The sequence below is a fragment of the Dendrobates tinctorius genome, unplaced genomic scaffold, assembly GCF_039654945.1.
Source record: "Dendrobates tinctorius isolate UK_male_01 unplaced genomic scaffold, ASM3965494v1 ptg000031l, whole genome shotgun sequence".
Classification (NCBI taxonomy): Eukaryota; Metazoa; Chordata; class Amphibia; order Anura; family Dendrobatidae; genus Dendrobates; species Dendrobates tinctorius.
In genome coordinates, this window is record NW_027361699.1 from 19,209,107 (window position 1) to 19,233,560 (window position 24,454).

Here is a 24,454-nt window from a genome sequence, read left to right on the forward strand (position 1 = left end):
GGGAGGGAGTTAAGGAGGTCACTCCTTAAGGTACCACGAGAGATATGGCTTTCTAGTTCCTCAATCCATTGGAAGAGAGACCTAGAGACACAAGTGGACGCAATTCCTGATTTTAACGTAAAGGCAGAGGTTTCACAGTTTTTCCTTAGGAGGCTTTCTGCTTTACGGTCCATCGGATCTCTAAGCTGGGACGCATCGTCAAATGGCAGAACCGTCTTTTTTACCACCCTTGCCACCTGGTCATCAACTTTCGGGATGTCCCATTTAAATTCCTCTCCCTCCAGGGGAAATCTATGACAGAGTTCTGAAAGGATTGAGTAGCGTTTTTCTGGGTACTCCCATTCCTGGGAGATCATATCTTCTATTCTCTTATCAACTGGAAAGCCTGTTCGTTTGGGTCCCTCATAACCACCGAACATGCGATCCTGTGCTGTCTGCGTGACTGGTTCTTCTTCTAGGCCCATAGTGGCGTGTACTGCACTGACCAGCTCCCCCACATATTCCGTGGAAAGGAGGTACTTCCTAATGTCGGCTGACTTAGAGGTTCCCGCTTGTTCCCAATTTTCAGAGCTTGAATTGTATGACCTCTCTGATTCGGACTCTGAATCCTCTACTTGAATTCTCCGTCTTTTTGAGGGTGGCGAGCCCACAATCGGAGGTGGTGGAGGGGGAGACAGGGCTAAAGAGGTCTGAACCTGTTGAGTGACCAAGCTAAGGATTTCGTCAATTAATGACGGGTGTTCAGCCCTGACTACCTTATCCGTGCAGGCTTGACATAACTTTTTCTCCCAATTTGAGGGAAGTTTTATTGCATATGGTACATTTGGCTGATTTGCTGGAGGTATTGGTGCTTTTATGGGCGGACTTTTCTCCCTATGAAAAGAGGGGGAGAAGTATTTTCAGGACTTTTTATCCCAGATTGCACCACTAGGACCCCCCAGGTACACTTATTGTGGCTGGGGCAGCGCTGGGCTCTGCAGAAGCAGGGCAGGAAGAACCATCCATGCTGACGGGGGATCTTTGTCTTACCTGTCCGTCTTCCGGCGGGTTAATAACGGGTTAACCCCTCCTCAGCGCAGTCATCGTTTCCCCCTCCTCCTCTCTGGGTCCCGGAGCAGGCACAGCAGGCGCTGGCGAGCTCCACGCGCCGGCAGCTGGATGGGGCCGCCATGACAGCTTGACCTCTACATACCCCGGAAGTGACCCGCGCGTGATGTAACTTCCGGGTATCGCATAGCACGTTGGAGGAGATACCGGAGAGCTGCGGGAGGCCTCCAGTCAGGGATCACTGGGCCGCTTTACCCCCCATAGGGGAGCGCGGGAGGGCCAGGAGCAGTCCTGAGTTCACTAGAAGATGGGAGCAGAACGAAGGAGGGAAGGCAACGCCACCGACCACCACTGCCCGGCTTTTGGATTTCCAGGTACGCTGCAGCAGCCGGCCACACAGCATACCGACCTCTCCATGCCCCATGGGGGACAGGAAAGACACTGGTGAGAAGGAGGTGGGAGGGACCTTTTAAACTCTCGAGCTTCCTGTCCCCCATTAGGGCGTGGAGACAACCTCCTATGCTGTCGTGGAAGGTTGCTAGAGAAAGTATATTATGTACTGGGAAAAGCTGTGAGCAAGAGACATTGACACAGCACTGCAGTCGCCCACGGTAACTGGACAAAGGGAGGCCCAGCGTGTTTAGTGACTGTGCAAATGGAACGATGCCGTGTAGTATGTAGTGCTGTGTTTATGTGAACTGGCATTAAGGCTATGTACTTGTGTGACCTAAACATGAATGCTATGCACCTGTGTGAAATGGACATTTAATGTTGTGAAGTAACACATTAAAGAGACTTTGTGGGTCACTGCCTCCTCACTGCATAATTGTGCTACCACTGCACTACAGATGGTTGCTGCAGATTTGATATAATCCCTTTTTTATAGAAACAATACACAGCCCAGTAAGTGGATTTAGGCTCACTTCTCTCAGATTACATTTTTGATTTTGATACAGTTTTATTTAGTAAAATGATGAGACCTTCAGAAACCAGATAAAATCTACCTTGAAGCATACGATTGTGAGTCAACAATGTAAGGAGTAGCAGTATTTCCCATGTGATGCACCATCTTTACCAACATTAAGAATGCTGGACGTAACTCCGTGCTTCACATATGAAGCGTGCAGATTACAAAGCAAGAAAACAAGCTTGATTACAGCCTTCACCTCAGCTAGCTAAACACAGCATTAGTAGTCAATGATTTCACCTTAAGGTCATATTGACAGCTTAAACTCAAGACTGGAGATTTTGCCATCACTTTTCGTATATGCTCGCGCAGCGCTAGAATTTTGAATACATTATTGAGTGGTATTATGTTTATGTCTACAATTAATCCAGTGGAGTCACTTCCAAAGTCACCTTAGAAGGGCAAACAGATTCTCATAAAAAGAAATACTGTGCTGTGAAAGACCTGCCAATAAAAGGTTCTAGTTAAGGTGCATTAACACTCTGTTTTAAACCATAAGCAGGTACAGAATTTGTATAAATGAAATGTTTATTCAGTCACCATTTTCAAATTCTCATTCGGGCGTAAATGATAAAAAAAAAAAAAAAAAAAAAAAGGGGAAATTTTGATAGAAACCTTATTATTAGAAGCCAAAAAGCCAAGTGTGGAAAAACATATCACGGACACTTAAAAGGATAGAAGGTTTAAAGCACCACTCCAGCAGTTTGTTTTTTATTTATATATATTTTACCGCTGGAGTGGTGCTTCTAATTTGAGCCTAACTTTATCTTTATACTCACCTGCCGGCGTCTTAACATTTTATCACCACTACTCCTGTTGGGTTTTCAGAAGTTTGGGACCTTCCAGATCACTCAAGTGTTTCATGGAGCAGGTTAAAAGTCACAACTCAATACAAGTCTATGAGAGCCTTGTTCTTGTTGATTACGTTCAGTGAGAAATTTTTTTACTCACAAAACAGAACACAGATCAGAAGTTGAAAGTTAGACATTTCTAGTTCATTTAAAAAAAAAAAAAAAAAAAAAAAACACTTCATTTATAAATTGATGGCAGCAAAACATTTAAAAAAAAAAAAGTTGGAACAAGATTAACAAAATGCTGGAAAAGTGGTATTAATGAAAATCAGTCAGACATCCGCATAAATTGGAACGAGATGGGAACGCAGTGTATGGACTATTGCCTGCTGCTGGACAATCCATGCACAGCATTCCGAATTATACGGCCGTCTGACTGCTCCCTAAAAGGAACATTTTAGAGAAGCAAGTTTCTCAGAAGCAAAGATAGTCGAGGGGTCACCAATCTGAACTGTACCTAAAAATTGCAAAACAATTTAAGAAAAACGTTCATCAATGTTAAAAATTGAAGAAAAAAAAAAAAAACCATCAACCATATACAAAACATTATGACATCAACGCTGCTGTCTTCTCTGTGCCAAAGATAATTTAAAATGGATTGAGGCAAAATGGAAAACTGTTCTGTGGTCAGATGAATCAAATGTGAAATTCTTTATGGAAACCCGAGATGCCGTGTCCTCTGCAAACTCACGAGGAGAGGGACCACCCAGCTGGTTATCAGCACACAGTTCAAATGCTTGAATCTCTGATAGTATGGGGTTGCATTAGTGCCTATGGCATGGGCAACTCACACATCATGAAAAGGTACTATAAGTTTTGAGGAATCGTATAGCTGTTATACAACTACATCTGCACCCATCAAGATTTAAAAGAAGGGTCAAGCAAATTTCAGCAATGCTAAACCACCTACTGGCATCCATCATAACAGCATGGCTTTACATACGAATAAGAGTTTGGGTGACAAACCAGTTGCCTAATTTGTCACCCAAACTCCGGACAAGCTTGAGACAACATTCCTTTCCCAAAACTCTAGTAATTGGTCTCTTCACTTCCCAGACGGTGACAGGCCCCTTTAAAAAGAAGAGGGGAGGCTACACAATGGTAGACAAGGCCCAACTATTTTGACATGTGGGCGGCACGGTGTCTCAGTGGTTAGCACTGCAGCCTTGCAGCGCTGGAATCCTGGGTTCAATTCCCACCAAGGACAACATCTGCAAGGAGTTTGTATGTTCCCCCTGTGTGTGTGGGGTTCCTCCAGGTTCTCCGGTTTCCTCCCACATTCCAAAGACATACTGATAAGGAATCTAGATTGCGAGCCCCATTGGGGACAGGGATGATAATGTATGTAAAGCACTGTGGAACTAATGGCGCTATATAAAGGAGTAAAATATATAAATCTAATATATAAAGCTCAAGTGTGTGTATGTCCGGGATTGGCATCCGCACCGTCGAAGCTACAGCCACAAAATTTGTCACAATCACACGTCTGGACCCCGAGAGTGTCCTAGGCTATGTTGTGAGGCAAAATTTTAACCCTGCGCGTTCCAATTCACCAAACAATTTTGCCCCTATCTACATAATGGGGAAAAAGTGTGTGTATCAAGCCCCGCCCCTCATTATGATGTCATAATGGTTGCCATGGCGACTCTGATGTCATCATAGGTTGATGTAATAATGGTTGACTATGGGATGGAGGATGTGTGATGGGTATATGGGCACTGGACTATGGGATGGAGGATATGTATGACGGGTATATGGGCACGGGACTATGGGATGGAGGATATGTATGACGGGTATATGGGCACGAGACTGAGATGAAGGATGTGTGATGGGTATATGGGCATGGGACTATGGGATGGAGGATGTGTGATGGGTATATGGGCACTCGCCTATGGGATGGCGAATATGTATGATGGGTATATGGACATGGGACTATGGGATGGAGGATGTGTGATGGGTATATGAGCACTCGACTATGGGATGGAGGATATGTATGATGCGTATATGGGCATGGGCCTATGGGATCATGGATATGCATGATGGGTATATGGGCACGGGACTATGGGATGGAGAATAATTATAATTTGCTATAACTAACCACAGTTAGTTACTATGCCCGGGCAGCGCCGGGCTCTTCAGCTAGTAGATAAATAAATGTGGTGCTGCCAGCAATAGTTACCTTATTTTTCAGACTATAGGATGCACTTTTTTGGGAGGAAAATGGGGGTGAGTCTTATAGACTGAATGTAGCTCATCGGGGGGCAGGGTGCAGTCACAGAGGACAGAGTCACCAATGCAGGAAGCCGGTGGTGGTAGGACTGGGGTGCAATGCTGCGGTCCCTGGGCTGGGAGAAGGGGATGTCGCAGCAGTGGGCTTTAGGGAAATGTCGGGGATGAGAGGCAGAAGATGAGTCTTCGCTTTGCACATTGATCTCCTGGCTGGTGATGAGCTTCGGGAAAATGGTGCCGACGCATGTGCAGATTTAGATATTGGCTCAATAATGAGCCGAGATGTCAATCTGCGCATAAACCGCCTCAGGCACCATTTTCCTGAAGCCCACCGCCAGGAGATAAATGGCTCATGTCCCGCACAATCAGGGCACCCCCACCTCCCAGCCTAGGGCCTGCAGCATTGCCCAACTCCTGCCACGGAAACCCTGCTCCTGTTTCCTGTGACCCCATTCCATCTCCACCGCCCCTCTCCTGGTCAGCTAAATTTACACTATAAGACAGACCCCCATTTTCATATTAAAATACTCACCCCCATCAAGAGAGAGACTGCCGGGAGGATACAACTTCGTTTTCTCCCTGTAGCCACTCTTTCAATAAGCTAGCCGAAGAGCCTTAAAACAAGATCTATCTGCCACTGTGTGTGCAGCTGTGCATTACCACTATGTCGCCGACAGCTTCCATCCAAAATACAAAACCCAATGTCCTAAGTTCACCTTGTATACCTGTCAATCTTCTAGGTTTTGCAAGGAGGAAAACTAGTTCCCTAAATAATATATCATTAGTCCACCAACCTGCAGTCAGTAGAAGCTGAACAATACAACTATCAGTATGAAATGCTGAGACTGGAAACTTGTAATTTTACAACGCAGGTTTCATGCAGCACAGCAGGACAGCAAACGTTTGAAGCAAATCATCCACTCACCAGTTTGGCAATTTTTCCGTAATCAATCCATCTAACTGTAGCAAAATTTGTTGATTCGGCACAGTTGAAGCCATGATTGAAACCGGCATGATACCCATATGGGAAAGTGATCATAAATTCACCAGCTTCTTGTGTAACCTGCAGGGAAGAATCAAAAAGCTAGATGAGTTGTGAAAAGAAAAAAGAAAGAACGAACATCTAACAAAGACATCAAAGCAGGAAAAGAGAATGCAGGAATATGACCTGCTTGGAAATGAGAACCATCACAGTTCTAACATGGAGAGAGCCGTATACAGCTCTGGCAAAAATTAAGAGACCACTGCACAGTTTTATAAACACCAGCTTCTCTACATGTCTGACAGCCATTCCATTCCAGTGTCAGCTGAATTCCAACCAGAGTACACCTCATTCTACTGAATGTGCTTCTGATTAGGTGATCGCTTGAACCAAATCTTATTTAACGAAGGAAAGTATAAAAAACGCTAGTGTGATGTTCACAATCCTCTTGCAATAGTACAAGCTGGATGGCAAAACAAGTGCTAGTAATATCCCAAAAGTAATAGGAATGAAAAAATAACCATCCATGCCAAAGGAGTTAAAAAGAAAAGTCTTGAGTGAGGAAAAGAAGGGCCCAATTCTGGCTTTACTAGCAGAGGGATACAGTGAGCATCATGTTTCCTCCAGAGGGAGAAAACGACTCCACTGACCAGGATGACAGTCATCTTACTCGAATGTCACTCAGCAACCGTAGGATGACATCAAGTGACCTACAAAAGGAATGGCAAATGGCAGCTGCGGTGAAGTGCACGGCAAGAACAGATCATAACAGGCTCCTAGAGGCAGGGCTCAAGTCATGTAAAGCTAGAAAAAAAACCTATCAATGAGAAGTAAAGGAGAGCCAGGCTGAAGTTTGCCAAAGACCATAAGGATTGGACCATAGAGGACTGGAGTAAGGTAATCTTCCCCTATTGAGTCTAATTTACAGCTTTGCCCAACACCTGGTCGTCTAATGGTTAGACGGTGACCTGGAGAGGCGTACAAGCCAGTGTCTTGCATCCACTGAGAAATTTGGTGGAGGATTGGTGATGATCTGGGGATGCTTCATAAAGGCTGGAATTGGGCAGGTTAGTCTTTGTGAAGAACATATGAATCAAGCCACATACAAGGTTATCCTGGAAAAACAGTTGCTTCCTTCTGCTCAGGTAATGTTCCCCATCTCTGATGACTGGTTTTTCCTGCAGGACAATGCGCCATGCCACACAGCTAGGTCAATCAATGTGTGGATGAAGGACCACCACATCAAATCCCTGTCATGGTCAGCCCAATCTCCGGACCTGAACTCCATTGAAAACCTCTGGAATGTAATCAAGAGGAAGATGGATAGTCACAAGACATCAAACAAAGAAGAACTGCTTAAATTTTTGTACCAGGAGAGGCATAATGTTACCCATTTGCTGTATGAAAGACGGGTGGAAAACTTGCCAAGACACATGAAAGCGGTGATTAAAAATCATGGTTATTCCACAAAATATTGATTTCTGAACTCTTCCTGAGTTAAAACATGAGTGTTGTTGTTTCTAAATTATTATGAACTTGTTTTCTTAGCATTATTTGAGGTCTGCAAACACTGCACTTTGTTCTTTTGACCATTTCTCATTTTCTGAAAATAAATACAAAATGTATTGCTTGAAAACTCAAAGACATGTTGTCAGTAGTTTATAGAATAAAAGAGCAATTTACATTTTACGCAAAAATACCAATAAAGAGAAAAATCAGAAACACTGAACATTTTGCAGGTGTCTCTTAATTTTTGCCAGAGCTGTATATCCATACAATAATAATTATTCACCCAATGGCTGTCCAGGCCACATTGTCAAGGTGACATTTGTATACAATGTAATGTTTGATTACATTTCAACATTATGAGCATATTCATATGTAAATTGATAGCCTGATCGATACCAGCACAGACTTACTATACAGGCCTAGTTACTATATCAGCAATGAATTTCAGAATCCATTATGTTATTCTTGTAGGAAATGGTAACCGGCCTTATCAGAAACGTGGGCCATCATTGTAAACCAATTAATCTGTCAAAATTAAAACTGTTCCATTTTGGGTTTGACCCAGGTGAATTTAGCGTTCCAGCATTGTGCAGATAGACTACATGAACGTTAGTTATAAAGATCATGCTACTGAGGACAGGTGCAGATGAAATTATCATCTGTAAAAGTGCAATCCAACATAACATCGGATCGCACCCAGACCAATGTTGTTCTATGGAATCTTACATATGCTGGAGATTTTTCCTTGGACTGAGACAATCAAGTAAAAAAAAAATAGAAATCACAGCATGTCTGAGTTTGATGCAATATTGGGATCACCCTGGGCCATGCAAGTCAATGAGTCCGTGGAAGCCACTAGACTGCACTCGGATGACATCTGAGTGCAGTGAGATTTCCATGGACTTACATAATGGAGAAGATGGGGACATTTAGAGAATCGAATCGCATTACCCTCACACTATGATCAGAGAGTTCGATTAGTGTTATTCTCTCAGATAAAACAATCTATGGTCTTCTTCAACTGCTCTAAACAGATCAATGTAGATTTTTCTGTCCTGAAAAATCCATCTAGACTTGGTGAAGTCAGTGGCTTGTGAGCAAGGTGGAGTTAGAAAACGTGAGTTTTTCCAGCTAAATGTGAATCTGTAGAATGGTCAAGTGCTACAAATAGCAAAGCTTTCTTTTGTTTTTTTTAACTATTTAAAAAGGGGTTGTGTGTATTGTGTTATAATTACTGAAACAAAAAAGCACAACCGTTTTCTTGTGCTTTATGTTTAAATTAGAATGAGGACTTAATTGTTCTCAGATGCGAGAAAAAGACTAGTGCAATCCGATAAAAAAAAAAAATCAGATTGTACCCTTACCGATGTTAACTCTATTAGTCCCTGATCTGCGATTTTTTTCTCAGCTGAAATCAGACTGAGGGAAAAAAAAAAAAAAAAAGGTGGGGAAGAGCAGGACCCAGAAATAGGGAGCTGGATAACAGAAGAAGGGATAGGGGGAAAAGTAGGACTGAATTCACTACAACAGGACGTTGCTCCTAACAGCCAGGAAAATGACTGCTGCAGGAAGGAGGGAAATAGGAGTCCGGCAAAGACCGGACCGAGGCTGGTGGAAGGGGACTCTATAATTAGGACAGACAGAGTCATCTGCCGCAGAGACCATGAATGCCGATCAGCGTGTTGTCTGCCGAGTGCGGCACATTGTGGATTGGCTACACTGATTAATGGGGTACACAGCAGTCATGGTGCACATTGGTGCCAATGACATTGTTAGAGTGAGGTGGAAGGTCCTCAAAAATGATTCTAGGAAAATTGGGAGAGAAGCTCAAGGCCATGACCTCCAAAGGTGATGTTTTCAGAAATACTGCAGGTGCCACGAGCATCACTAAAGAAAGACAACGGGAGCTTAGGGAGATAAATAAGTGGCTTAGAAATTCGTGCAGGAAGGAAGGGTTTGGGTTCATGGAGAACTAGGCTGACTTCTGTCAGCTAAAGGCTCTACGGGAGGGACAGCCTGTACATCAATGGGGTGGGTGCAGCCAGGGGTAGTTGTGCAAATAAGGAGAAAAACAGAGAAGAAAGAGTGAGACAGCAGAGGTCAATGAGGAATTAAGGGGGGCAGGGACATGCAAGGAAATTAGGGAGGTGGTAGGAGTAATAAATGCACTAATATTAAATGTCTTGACAAATGCAATAAGTCTTGCAAAAAAAAAAATGAATGAATTGGACTCTTATGTCAGCCACAGATTATGATGTGATGCTCATTACGGAAACCTGGCTGTACAAAAGGCAAGACTGGGTGACAAACTTAGAGGGTTACACTACATTCAGAAAGGACAAGAAAAACAAAAAAAGGTGGATGGGTGTGTGTTTTCATTAAATTCAACTTAAGACCCGTTCTCTATGACAACATCGGGTCGAGCTGCGACAGTGTACAGTGGTATGGGCAAATATGGCGGACGGCAACAATGGAAAGATGCCAATTAGAGTTTGCTATAAGCTTCTTAATATAGCTGAACAGGTAGAGGATGAAATGCTGCAACAAATTAAAAAGGCAGATCTTATTTATTATTATTATTCATAGGGTCCTCATGGGGGATTTTAATTCTTCAGACATTCAATGGGTCATAGAAACTTCTGGTTGTGCTAAAAGCTGCAAGTTCTTATCTACAGTTCAGGACAATTACCTCTTGCCTCTCTCAGCTGGTAGCTAAAGCAACTAGAGGAAGTAATTTGCTGGATCCGGCCCTGTCACACAGACCAGATACAATTTCAGATCTACAGGTCTGGGAGCATTTGGGATGCAGTGACCATAATATGGTATGCTTCAATGTAGTATTGAATAAAACATTTCAAAAGGGGAAGAACGGGAGCACAAAGATAAGGCTGCGTTCACACGTTCAGGTTTTTTCGCATTTTCACAGCGGTTTTTACCGTGCGATTTTGCAGCAAAAAACAGCATCCCATGCAATCCTATGGGATTCTGCAATGCTGTGCTAATGCTGCGGATTTTCCCGCAGCGGAATCGCATCGCAGTAAAATCCGCAGCATGCTCATTTTGCGGAATCGCGGCAATTCCGCCCACATAGGAATGCATTGTTCTGCTTACTTTCCGCATGTGGCTGTGCCCACCATGCGAAAAGTAAGCAGAACATTTGCGGATGGTACCCACAGTCCGGAGGAGACTGTCCTCCGGGCTTTGGGTACAATATCCCTGTAAAAAATAGAATTAAAATAAAAATCAGGTTATATTCACCTTCCGACATCCCGCACAGCATCCCATTCCCAGTAATGCATTGTGATGACCTTTGCTGACGTCACGTCTTCCGATGCTGTAGCGGTCTCGCGAAACCATGGTGTCAAAGGTCATTGCCGCAATGCACCACTGGGAACGAGACCAGCCGGAGCATCGCAGAGGCCTGGGGATGCTGCGCGGGAAGTCGGAAGGTGAATATAACCTAATTTTTTATTTGTTTTATTATTTTTTACATCCTTTTACTACTGACGCTGCATAGGCAGCCTCAATAGTAAAAAGTTGGTCACACTATGTTTGACGAGTGTGACCAACCTGTCAATCAGTTCTCCAAGCGATGCTACAGATCACTTAGAAAACGCTAGCATTTTAAATTCCCGCAGAAAGGAATTCCGGAATTCTCGCGGTAACTTTCGCAGGAATTCCGCTACGTGTGAACCCAGCCTAAAAAGCAAAAATGGAAAATCCCAAGGCCGTGAAGGGGTTAAAAAGGAATGGATAATTTCCTCAGCACACATTACATAGTAGGTTATAGTTAACTTCGTGACAAACAAAAACAAACGTATAATTTATTGGAGAAAGGTTGAAAAAAAGACCGTGGTCCATCAAGTTCAACCTACAGTATGTAGCTACAGTTGTGGCCAAAAGTATTGACACCCCTGCAATTCTGTCAGATAATACTCAGTTTCTTCCTGAAAATGATTGCAAACACAAATTCTTTGGTATTATCTTCATTTAATTTGTCTTAAATGAAAAAACACAAAAAGAATTGTCCTAAAGCCAAATTGGATATAATTCCATACCAAACATAAAAAAGAGGGCGGACAAAAGTATTGGCACTGTTCGAAAAATCATGTGATGCTTCTCTAATTTGTATAATTATCAGCACCTGTAACTTACCTGTGGCACCTAACAGGTGTTGGCAATAACTAAATAACACTTGCAGCCAGTTGACATGGATTAAAGTTAACTCAACCTCTGTCCTGTGTCCTTGTGTGTACCACATTGAGCATGGAGAAAAGAAAGAAGACCAAAGAACTGTCTGAGGACTTGAGAAACCAAATTGTGAGGAAGCATGAGCAATCTCAAGGCTACAAGTCTATCTCCAAAGACCTGAATGTTCCTGTGTCTACCGTGTGCAGTGTCATCAAGAAGTCTAAAGCCCATGGCACTGAGGCTAACCTCCCTAGATGTGGACGGAAAAGTAAAATTGACAAGAGATTTCAATGCAAGATTGTGCGGATGTTGGATAAAGAACCTCGACTAACATCCAAACAAGTTCAAGCTGCCCTGCAGTCCGAGGGTACAACAGTGTCAACCCGTACTATCCGTCGGCGTCTGAATGAAAAGCGACTGCATGGTAGAAGACCCAGGAAGACCCCACTTCTTACCCCGAGACATAAAAAAACCAGGCTGGAGTTTGACAAAACTTACCTGAAAGCATAAAACTTTTTGGAAGAATGTTCTCTGGTCAGAGGAGACAAAAGTAGAGCTTTTTGGGCAAAGGCATCAACATAGAGTTTACAGGAGAAAAAAAAAAGGCATTCAAAGAAAAGAACACGGTCCCTACAGTCAAAAACATGGCGGCGGTTCCCTGAGGTTTTGGGGTTGCTTTGCTGCCTCTGGCACTGGACTGCTTTACCGTGTGCATGGCATTATGACGTCAGAAGACTACCAACAAATTTTGCAGCATAATGTAGGGCCCAGTGTGAGAAAGCTGGGTCTCCCTCAGAGGTCATGGGTCTTCCAGCAGGACAATGACCTTTGCAAAACTCACTTCAAAAAGCACTAGAAAATGGTTTGAGAGAAAGCACTGGAGACTTCTAAGGTGGGCAGCAATGAGTCCAGACCTCAATCCCATAGAACACCTGTGGAGAGATCTAAAAATGGCAGTTTGGAGAAGGCACCCTTCAAATATCAGGGACCTGGAGCAGTTTGCCAAAGAAGAATTGTCTAAAATTCCAGCAGAGCATTGTAAGAAACTCATTGATGGTTACCGGAAGCGGTTGGTCGCAGTTATTTTGGCTAAAGGTTGTGCAACCAAGTATTAGGCTGAGAGTGCCAATACTTTTGTCTGGCCCATTTTTGGAGTTTTGTGTGAAATGATCAATGTTTTGCTTTTTGCTTCATTCTCTTTTGTGTTTTTTCATTTAAGACCAATTAAATGAAGATAATAATACCAAAGAATTTGTGTTTGCAATCATTTTCAGGAAGAAACTGAGTATTATCTGACAAAATTGCAGGGGTGTCAATACTTTTGGCCACAACTGTATAAGCTTGTGGTAGGAATGAAATTCAGTGGAAGTGTGTTTTTTTATGATAAAGTTAATTTTCATGGTAAGGAATGACTTTACCATATTTTGCAATTCATATGATCACTTCATAATTTAGAATTACTGCAAATTGCCACTATAAAAACTGAAGCAACAAACTTTGTGAAAAACAAAATTTGGGTCAGTATCAAAACTTTTGGCTATGAATGTACTCCAATGGCTGAAAACAAATTTGTACCAAGGAAAATATTATAAATAGCACTTCCAGCACCAAACCCTCTAAAAGTGACGTGCTGTATTCGATATAGAATGTAAAGAGGAGTATCAGTAAGAAAATGATGTGTAAAACTAGAAGATTAATATACAGTATATCAATAAAGCCGCTCATGAAAGCAGTCAGATCAGCAATTTTTGGATGCAACAGCCATCTTTCAAATAGGCTGTCTGAACCTGGTCCAAAGCTATGACTTTCAATTCTGTCAAGTACTTCATATGGTTTCACAGGCACATTGTTTGCTTGAGAAAGGAGTATACATCTATCAAGTACAAGTTGATAGTCAATGTAATGAATATTCAGAAGAAGGCCAGAGAATTTTCTATGTCCTCAGCTTAAGAAAATAAAACCTCACTTCAAATATTAGTTAAATTCTCCCCATTTCCATTACCCATGCTATGCAATCAATGCTTTTAGGCTTCATGGATATGGTATACCTCTCTGAGCCATCACTGCATTTCTCGGTTTGTTGCAGGGTAAAAAAACAAGCGTCTAAGAACAACTTAAAACGCCATACTCGCCACCCCTTTAGTGCTCCTGTAACAATGCTTACCCATATATACTGTCTCTGGCCAAGACGTGTTGACCCATGCGATCGCTACAGCTAATCATAGGCTGTATCAGTTACAAAATACTGGTCATTGCTAAAGGCAGGCTATGAGTGGGACCAGGAAAACAAACTAATCTCTGGCTATCATTGCCTACAAGACAAACATGGGACTCATCGTTGAAGAGGATAGATCTAGATTCCAGCAGTCTTTCTACGTCTAGAACAGGGTTCCCCAACTCCAGTCCTCAAGGCCCACCAACAGATCATGTTTTCAGTATTTCCTTAGTATTGCTCAGGTGATAATTGCTTCACCTGTGCAATACAAAGGAAATCCTGAAAACATGATCTGTTGGTGGGCCTTGAGGACTGGAGTTGGGGAACCCTGGTCTAGAAAACACGTGTGCAATGCCATGAATAGCCCTTGATAAGGAAACGTCACAATGGCCTGGGACAGCTCAAAGTGCCATGGATTCCAGTACTACCTTTATGCTGATGACACTCAGATTTACCTCTCTGGCCCAGACGTCACCACTCTGCTGTCCAGAATCCCGGAGTGTCTATCAGCCATATCCTTCTTCTCCTCCCGCTTCCTCAAACTGAATGTGGACAAATCTGAACTCATCATCTTTCCCCCATCTCACAGATCTTCCTTACCTGACCTATTACAATTAAAGACATCACGCTTTCCCCCGTATCAGAAGTCCGCTGCCTTGGAGTAACCCTTGACTCTGCCCTGTCCTTCAAACTGTACATCCAAGCTCTTTCTATCTCCTGTCACCTCCAGCTCAAAAGTATTTCCAGAATCTGTTGCTTCCTCAACCCTCAATCTACAAAAATGCTTGTGCATGCCCTCATCATCTTCCACCTAGACAACTGCAACATCCTTTTTTGTGGTCTCCCTGCTAACACCCTCGCACCTCTCCAGTGCACCCTTAACTCTGCTGCCCGACTAATTCATCTCTCTCCCCGCTACTCCTCTGCTTCTTACCTCTGTAAATCTCTTCACTGGCTCCCATTCCCTCAGCGTATCCAGTTCCAATATTGACCTACAAGGCCATCTATAACCTGTCTCCCCCATATGTCACTGAACTAATCTCCCGATATCTTCCCTCACGTAATCTCCAGTCCTCCCAAGACCTATATTGACCTACAAGGCCATGTATAACCTGTCTCCGCCATATGTTTCTGAACTAATCTCTCGATATCTTCCCTCACGTAATCTCTGGTCCTCCCAAGACCTCCTTCTCTCCTGCACACTTAATCGCTCCTCACCAAACCGCCTCTAAGATTTCTCCCGAATATCCCCCAACCTCTGGAATTCTTTGCCCCAACACATCCGACTATCAACCACATTCGGATCCTTCAGACGGAACCTGAAAACCCACCTCTTCAGGAAAGCTTAAAGACTGCAATGAGCCCGCTGCCTCCTTACCATTACCAGAGCTACCGCCTCAACCAACACCGGAGCTGCTGCAACTCCCCAACCTACTGTCTCCTTCCCCACCATCCTGCACAATGTAAGCCTGAAAGGGCAGAGTCCTCTCCCCTGTGTATCAGTCTGTCATTGTTAAAAAAAAAGAAAAAAATCAGGCTCTCCAAATAATTCTTTAAAAGGCTAACCCTTTTAGTGATTGCATCTGATAATAACCTGGCTATTGTAAGAAATAATTGTGCAGTTTGTGATTTTTTTTTTTCTCTTGTATGAAAAACATTGGGTAAAATAAAAACTATTTTAATTGTTTATGGTTTCTTGGTTTTGCATTTACATAGCTACACAAACTGATACTAAGCATGTATATGAATTAATTCTACATAAAAGTTTCCCAACTTACCTTGTCAAATGGAATACTATATTTCTTTAGTATTGAAGGAGATATAAGCGTCATTTTATGTCGGAGAAATGCATCACATCCTTGACAACTACTTGGAAAGAAACCTATGTAGAGGGATCAGACAAGATTACACTTATTACAGATTTTTAAGATGAATTTATTTATACTTTAAAATAAAAAATAAATAAATAAATAAATATTCTGCTCTGTAGCATCTACTACATTAAGTGTCCAGTTCAATAATAAACATTTGGTAAAGTATCCTCTTTTAGATTGCAATATTTTGCATTAGTTTTGAAGATAAACAAATACAAAAAATGATTACATATACAAGAAATAGCCCAAAATCCTTACTAAACACCCCCCCTCATCAATAACTACCCTTTCTGAATATTACAATGAGTGTTATTTTTGTAAAAACAGAAAAGTAAGAGATATTTAGACGCGCCATACACAACAAAACTTAAAGGGAAGGCGCCATCCAAAAAAAATTTTCAGCAATTGAAACAAATGTAAAGAATTAATGTTTACATTTTCTTAAAAAATATTATTTGTTTTAATTTTGTAAAATATTTAGAATAATTTTAAAAAGTTTGACATTTCCACTTGTTAACACTAGGGGGAGCAGCTACTTAAATTTGGCACAAAAACCTAGTGTACATCTAGCTCACATTACTGTCCTGCAGTAATTATGGGCGGAATCTGCTGACATGGGTGTGATGTCACTCCTCTCCTCCCCTTCTGGGTGTTTGCTAAGGGAAAAGAGAGGATGACATTTAGGAACACAGTGAGCAGCCATTTTGATGGGGCCTGCAAAGTTACTGACTGTCTTTGCATGCAAGGTCTGGATCAGAACAGGCCATCAATAAGCAGAAATGTTTCCTGGATTTCTGTGGAGCAGACAAGAAGACGGTCCATCCATGTGTATAAAACACAGCGCTCTATGTACAATCCCTGGCACCGAACAGGGTGCCCCCCATAGACCAGCACACTGCTCTCCTGAAATACTCTGTGCTGCTGTCACCCTGCTCCTTCCACCATATATCAGGCCCCTGTCGCCTCGCTTTCACACATCGCCAGGACAGGATCTGAGGAGAGGAATGGGGTCTTTGGTCACCGAGGATGGCAGGCAGAAAGGATTCTGGGAGCAGGGTGTCAGCAGCACAGAGTATTTCAGGAGAGCAGTGTACTGGTCTATGGGGTGCACAGAGGGAGATATATGGGGGAGGAGCAGGGTGACAGCACCACAAATCCAGGAAACATTTCTGCTGATTGACGGCCTGTTCTGATCCAGACTTTGCATGCAAAGACCCCATTCCACTCCTCAGATCCTGTCCTGGCGATGTGTCAAAGCGAGGTGACAGGCGCAGTCCGGGGTGACGCTGGGAAGCAGGCTGGGGGAAATGTAGCCATACAGTAACTATAAAAATGAGACCCCTCTCTTCAGCTGCCTCACCAGCCCTCCCCTGACTGCACCTAACTATTACCCCTGACCCATGTGCAGGTGCTCAGCCAGAACCACCCTAGAATGGGTCCCCTTTTAGCAGATAACACCGCCATAGTGTTCTTACATAACACCGCCATATACATCACACATAATACCACCATATACTTCACACATAATGCCGCCATATAGATCATACACAATACCACCATGTAGATCACACATAAAACCAGCAGGGCGACAGCAGCACAGAGTATTTCAGGAGAGCAGTATCGCACGGAATAGGATTAGATACATGGCTCAGCAGTCCGTATCACACGGATAGGATTAGATACACGGCTCAGCAGACTATCACACAGGATAGGATTAGATACACGGATCAGCAAACTGTATCACAGAGGATAGGATTAGATACACAGCTCAGCAGTCAGTATCACACAGGAGAGGATTAGATACACGGCTCAGCAGTCAGTATCACACAGGAGAGGATTAGATACATGGATCAGCAAACTATCACACAGGAGAGGATTAGATACACGGCTCAGCAGTCAGTATCACACAGGATAGGATTAGATACACAGATCAGTAGACTGAATCAAACAGGACAGGATTAGATACACGGCTCAGCAGACAGTTTCACACAGGATAGGATTAGATACAGGGCTCAAAAGTCCGTATCACACAGGATAGGATTAGATGTCCAGCAGATTGCCAAGTGTTTTGAAACAGCAGGGAGCAACTCCTCCTATGTTTTGCAAGAGCAGGGGCAGCAGCTGGTCGGGTGTTTTGGAAAGAGCAGCTCGGTCTCAGGAGCTCGTCCTGTATCCTCTCCTGCAGCTGGTATGTGAAGAGTGAACATCCAAGCCCTGTTATGCTGGAACAGTACAGCATCCAGGGCTTGCAATAGAGTGTAAATGGAGCTAAAAGGAAAGCACTGGGCTCTAATAAGATGGCACCTGGCCACACCTACAGCTGTGAATTGAGCTGCCCACAGGGGCGTGCCCAGTTCACAGCTGATGCTGCTGAAATGATACAGATAGGAGTCGGGAGCCGACTCTTGTCTCTTATGCCCAGGGACTGCCGTAAATGAGCATGGAAAGTGTCGTTCAGCAGCCAGAAAGGTAAGATGGCAGCCCCCAGTGGCTGCATTAATACAGAAAAAAAAAAAAAAAACATACACACCACTGAGTCAAGCTTAGGGGACAATATCATTTTATACTATTTTCTTTTTTACAATAAATTATGAAAAAACACGGCACATTCCCTTTAAGTTCTACAAAAGTTTTGTATACAAGATAAATCCCCACTAACAGGAACCCTAAAAAATAAGAAAAAAAAATATGACAAGTTGGCTTTAAGTTTACACACCCATTATCCAAACAGTCGTCCTATATGGAAATATCATCCTATTCTGCAGCATACATCGTGTTGCTAATCTCAGAGGATCCAACCATGGAGATCACGGCTTTACATGTTTACTTTAGGCTGCCCTCTTTTCATACATAATACATTCACAAGTTATGGTCGAGATGACCTTGTTAATAAATTCTCTTTTCACAGGTGAAGAAGACAATCTAATATAATGCAATTAATTTGTGAGCTAATAAAGAACTATTAGCAATTTTAGGCATCTATGTTTAATTCCTCAACATAACCAAGTATACAGGTCTCAGCGTCTCTAGTTACGGTTATATTAAAGACCCAAACCACCAAGTCCAGTACCCCTTTTCAGTACCTGTGAAGTTGTGGGCACTCTCATAACATATGAATAGCATCGGACCTAAATCCAATTCTATGCAAAAAAAAAAACAAAAAAACTTTATGGTCCTAAAGAACCTATGTAACATGAAGAGTTGAGAAAATATGCCACTCTCTGCCAAGGACAAGAATGGTTGTGACTCAGAAATGCCCTTTCATTGTTGCTTCGTTAGTCTACCCATATCACATTCCCATTTACACATATTTAACAGAAGCCATTTGAATATGTAGTTACAGGGCAACTCTGAAATAACCCATCTTCTATCCTCTAGATGTCATAAGATAGAGCAAGACATCCCTTTATATGGCTATGGGTTTCTTTGCTGATTTTTGAAAGGTCAACTCTAAATAAAAAGTGACAAACACAAAGAGTGAGAAAGTAGAATATAAAGGAAAAGAATAGAAATACCATTTCAGGAATATAACTTCCAGAAATAACAACATTATAAACTAACCACTGTGCGAATGGCCAGAAGCAAAACGATCATGGTCATGAGGACCGCAACCTGGCCCGTGGGGGAAGAGAGCCCACTGATGTCCATAATTATTTAAGCTAAATGTGTCTGACAACACACATTCAGCAGAAATGTATGGCGGAGCAGAGACTCGCCAGGTTCCTGCACTGCAATACACGTCGCCAGCCAATCACAGGCAGATAGCGGACATCGGTACACCAATTAAAGACAGCGCATGGTACTAACATTATGCCCCGCCTGTGATGAGCACTTCAAAGTCAGCTGACATACTTTGCACCAGCAATGGAAGAAGACGCCACACATTGTGGGAGCGGAGGAAGGCAAGAGCTTTTTTTTTTTATTAAAGGTGTTGGAAAAGAGATGAAGAATGGGGAACATTATTACTGGCAGGGGCCCATGATAGGGGGCATTATTATAGTAAGTGGCCAAATGTGGGAAACATTATACTAGGAAGGGTCCCAGGACAGGTGACATTATACTAGAAAGATGCTGAGGATGGGTAACATTATACCAGTAAGATGCCACGATGAGAGACATTATTACAGGAAGGAGTCTAGGTTGGGGGGACATGATAACAAATAAAGAGCCCAGGATGGGACCCATGATAAGGCCATCGTAATTGCAAGGGGCCCAGGATGGAGTCATTAAAACTAGAAGAGGGTCAGAATGAGTGACCTTTCACAATGGGGCCAGGATGGGGAACATTATTAGGGTATGTGCACACAGGTTTTTTTTTTGGATCTGTGGATTTTGTAGTGAAAACCACAGGTGTCTGTGGATTTGCCGGCGGTTTTGCCCTGCGGTTTCACACCTCATAATGGATGAGGTGTGAAACCGCAGCGGTTCTGCACAAAAGAATTGACATGCTGCGGATTGTAAACCGCAGCAAAACTGCGCGGTTTTTTTTTTTACATAGGAAATAAAGGTACTGTACAATGCAGCAAAATCTGCTGCAGACCCGCAGAGCCAAAACCGCTGCGGATCCGCAGCGTGTGCACATACCCTTACAGGAATGGGCTCAAATTAGGACATTATTACAGAAAGGGGCCAGGATGGGGGACAATAATACATGGCAGCAAATATGTATATCTTTAGAGGATAAAGATCGCTACATTGCCCATACATCTGACCAGCATGCAAGAGGGGGCCAGGGTCCAAATACTGAATTGGAGTCCAATTGACTCTCGCATGCCACTGCCAATGGCTAGCTAAAGAATACAAGCCAATCCACTGTTATCAGCATGAGGACACTGGGTCTCCATGCCATTTGATGGGACATTACTAGTGCTGTAAAACAGACACCAGGAAAATTCAAGTTTTAACTAAAAAGAGCTGTACAAAATGTTGAGTAAAGACATGCAGGCATTATTGAAGCCTACTCACATGTACAGACGCGTACACATTAAAACCACAAGATTAGTCATATTATATAAAGAAACACCTTCAAGAGAAATTAAAGTCCAAAAAATTAGAGGTACGCTTTAACTTCTCTTATTATACAAACTTATCTGTGACACGGCAATCACACTGCTGTGTTATAAATTCTGTAGCACATCAGCTGTAACTTCTATATAGTATCAATATTGCATTGTCAATATTACTGAAATGCAGATGATTTTTCGCATGTATTCTATGTAAAACTAGATATTGTTTCTGTAAATGGATTGTCTGGTCACAGACTGACAATTTATTCTGATGTCAGGAAATGTATTCCACCTTCTAATACAAGTGAATGTTACGGGTATAGCAATAATGAGAGGCTTGAGACTAGCCAAATATCAACTAAATACTTGATATGCAAAAAGAAAAAAGCATGCAGAATAGGAAAAAAAGACAAAACGCTTTATACATTTCCAACAGTTAAATTGCAATAAATATGCACATCAATCAAAATGAATCAAATGGAACAGAGAGGCAGTCATGTCTGCAATTATGACCATTGTTTTGCAGTATCTTTTTGAGCTGAAATCCTACCCTGTAGTTTCCTTTGTTCAAAATTATTTTGTACTTTTTACAAAATAGAAAACTAGAGTAAATACATAGAAGAAGCTCATGGTAATTATGTACAAATGTAGGGTATAGCGCCACCCATTTTTTTTTTATTTTTTTTTTAAATGATCCTCTTTCACGTGACCATACAAAAATTTTTTTATAAAAGACTTAAAATTAATTTTTCTTTCCTCTGATATGATCTAACATATCTAACAGATCAAAGAAAATAGAAATGGGGTCTCTATCCCCAGGCCCTCCTGCTGAGTCCCCCTGCCCTCTGCGTCATCCTCCTGGGGAAAAAGAGAAAAAAAAAAAAAAAAAAAAAATGGCGAAAGCATACACAGTGCACCCGCCAAGATCTGCCAGCTGGCACCTGGCGACAATGGGGAATGTTTTTTATTATTGGTTCATTTTGATCATTGTGGTAAACTATACACAAAGTGATCAAAATAAGAAAAAAATAGCAAAATCCAAATGCCTCTGTCACGCCCTTAGTTAGATAAAAATTATAAAACAAAAAAAAGTAATTGTTTTGCATTCTTTGCAGTTAAGGTAGGGGTTAGAATGTTTTTTTGTTTTTTCTTTTACAAAAAGTTAAAAAAAAAAAGACGATGATATGACAGCTAGTGTTGAGGGCTACTAGAGTTTGCATCGGGTGTTCAGATATGCATAGAGTGTTGCGGCTCCATGCATTTTTTGGGGGTGTCTAACAGCTGCAATACATGCGCAATAGGGACTAGAGCATGTCACTCAAGAATATTTGGTGCATAACCGAGCACCCGATGCAAACTGGAGTAGCGAGCACTTGCGATCAACAGTAATGATGACATTCAATATGAAACTGTTATCAAATTCTGTGTCGCATCTGTGGGTTCAAAACGCTCACTATACCCTGGATCCTTGAGGGGTGTGGTTTCCAAAATGAGGTCACTTGAGGTGGTTTCCACTGTTTAGGTACATCAGGGGCTCTCCTAATGCACCATTGGGCCTGCTCAAATCCAGCCAATTTTGCGTTCAAAAAGTCAAATGGTGCTCATTCCCTTCCGAGCTCTGCTGTGTGCCCAAACAGCGGTCCCCCCCCCACCCCCACCCCACATATGGGGTATCTGTGTACTCAGGAGAAATTGCACAACAAATTTAGTGGTCGATTTTCTCTTGCTACCCTTCTGAAAATAAAAAAAATAAAAAGTTTAGGTCTAAAGTACATTTTTTGTGAAAAAAGTTAAATGTTATTTTTTTCCTTCCACATTATTTCAGTTCTTGTGAAGCACCTGAAGAGTTAAACTTCTCGAGTGTGGTTTTGAACACCTTAAGGGGTGTAGTTTTGGGTATTTTCTGTCATATAATCCCCTCAAAGTCACTTCAAATGTGATATGGTCCCTAAAAAAAACAAAAGAAAAAAACAAAAAACAAGAAAAAAAAAAAAAAAAAAAAAAAAGGTTTTGGAAATTTTGTTGGAAAAAAGAAATTGCTGATCAACTTCTAAACCTTATAACTTTTTTTGTACTTTCTTTTGAGAATATCTTGACTTCATGATGCTCTCTGTTTTGTATATATTGCAATCTATAACCTATAACCAGTTTTTGTGGTTTGTGGTGCCATTTGTGGTTTCCCACTTTATAAACCTTTTTGGATCATGTGTACATTTTTTCTCAGATTTTGGGTTTCAGAAAATGGCAATTTTTTTTTTTTTTTTACTAACTTTGTATTTTTTGTTCACTACTTAAATACAAACAAACCTATGCATGTTTGGCATCTACAGACTCGTAATGACAGAGAATCATAATAGCAAGTCTGTTTTAGCATTTAGTGAACATAGTTAAAAATAAATAAATAAATAAATAAATAAATAAAAACCTCACAATTGTGGAATTGCACTTTTTTTGCAATTTCACCCAAATTTGATTTTTTTTTCCTGTTTGCCAGTACACTATATAGTAAAATCAATGGAGTGGTTCAAAAGTACAGTTCATCCAACAAAAAACAAGCCCTCACATTGCCATATTGACAGAAAAATAATAAAAAAAGTTATGGCTCTCAGAAGAAGGGGAGAAAAAATGGAAACTGAGAAATGGAAAAACCCAAGGTGGTGAAGGGGTTAAATAAGGGAGAGGGGTCTCAAATCATCCCTGGAACTAGGACCCTAACTATCCCTGTCCCAGGGGTACTCTTGAAGTTGAAGTTGGAGAGGCCTGGGTCTCCAGCCCCACTGTGCCCCTGGTAAACTCTAATCTGTCCCCTCCCTCACCCCATGAGGCATGAGACCGAAATGTAAGGTAGACAAGACACAAAAACAAAACAGAAGACCACTATCATACAAAACCACTAACCAAAACGGGATGAGGATAGAGACAGGGAGGAATAAACTGAATAGGAATAATGACAAAGAGATAACCACTCACATACTTCAGCAAACTACAGATCACTACAACTATTACTCTAATTACACAGCTTAGCACAGGAAGAAGATTCTTTCATGGGCTGGAAGAAACACTCAGAGCTAATATTTGTATAGAGTAGAGATGATTAGCAACAGCTGTGCGCACAAAACCTGAATGTTCCCAGCCAGCATGGAAAGGGTCCTTAACCCCTTCAGCGCTGAAGGAAAGGAAATCGTTAAAAAAAAATTAGGATACAAATCACACCATCTCTAAAGAGGACCTGCAATTCATTACCCTTTGTGACTTAACTCCAAGTTCCCCAAGAGAACGTGGCACTTACTTTGACATTCTATTCATGGTTGTATAATCCTTTTTAATTTATTTCCTTTCTCACATTATAAGGAACATGAGAAATGTTTGGACATGAAAAATTCTATAGGGTATGGGGATGAAATCTTTTCAGTCTCAGAAACTTTGCCGCTACGGTGGATTTTCTATCTGATAACCCAGAAGAAAATTCCACAGCATTTTTATTTCATGAATACAACGTTAATCTGCCCCAATACATGCATATACACAGACAAAAAGAACAATTTAGGACGGCTTCCATCTGAAGGGTTTGGTTAACTTTAGT

At 41.9% G+C, this 24,454-nt stretch overlaps 1 protein-coding gene across 3 annotated transcripts in view; it reads right to left on the reverse strand.

The window, feature by feature from the left end:
• The window catches only part of KDM4C (lysine demethylase 4C), a 565,453-nt gene that overhangs the window by 331,725 nt on the left and 209,274 nt on the right, over window positions 1-24,454 (reverse strand). For all 3 annotated transcript variants that reach the window (XM_073572230.1, XM_073572231.1, XM_073572232.1), the window contains exons 7-8: window positions 15,770-15,873; window positions 6,020-6,157 (exon numbers count right to left, since the gene is read on the reverse strand). In XM_073572230.1, coding sequence (XP_073428331.1) covers window positions 6,020-6,157; window positions 15,770-15,873 — 242 coding nt within the window. The remainder of the gene's footprint in view (window positions 1-6,019; window positions 6,158-15,769; window positions 15,874-24,454) is intronic.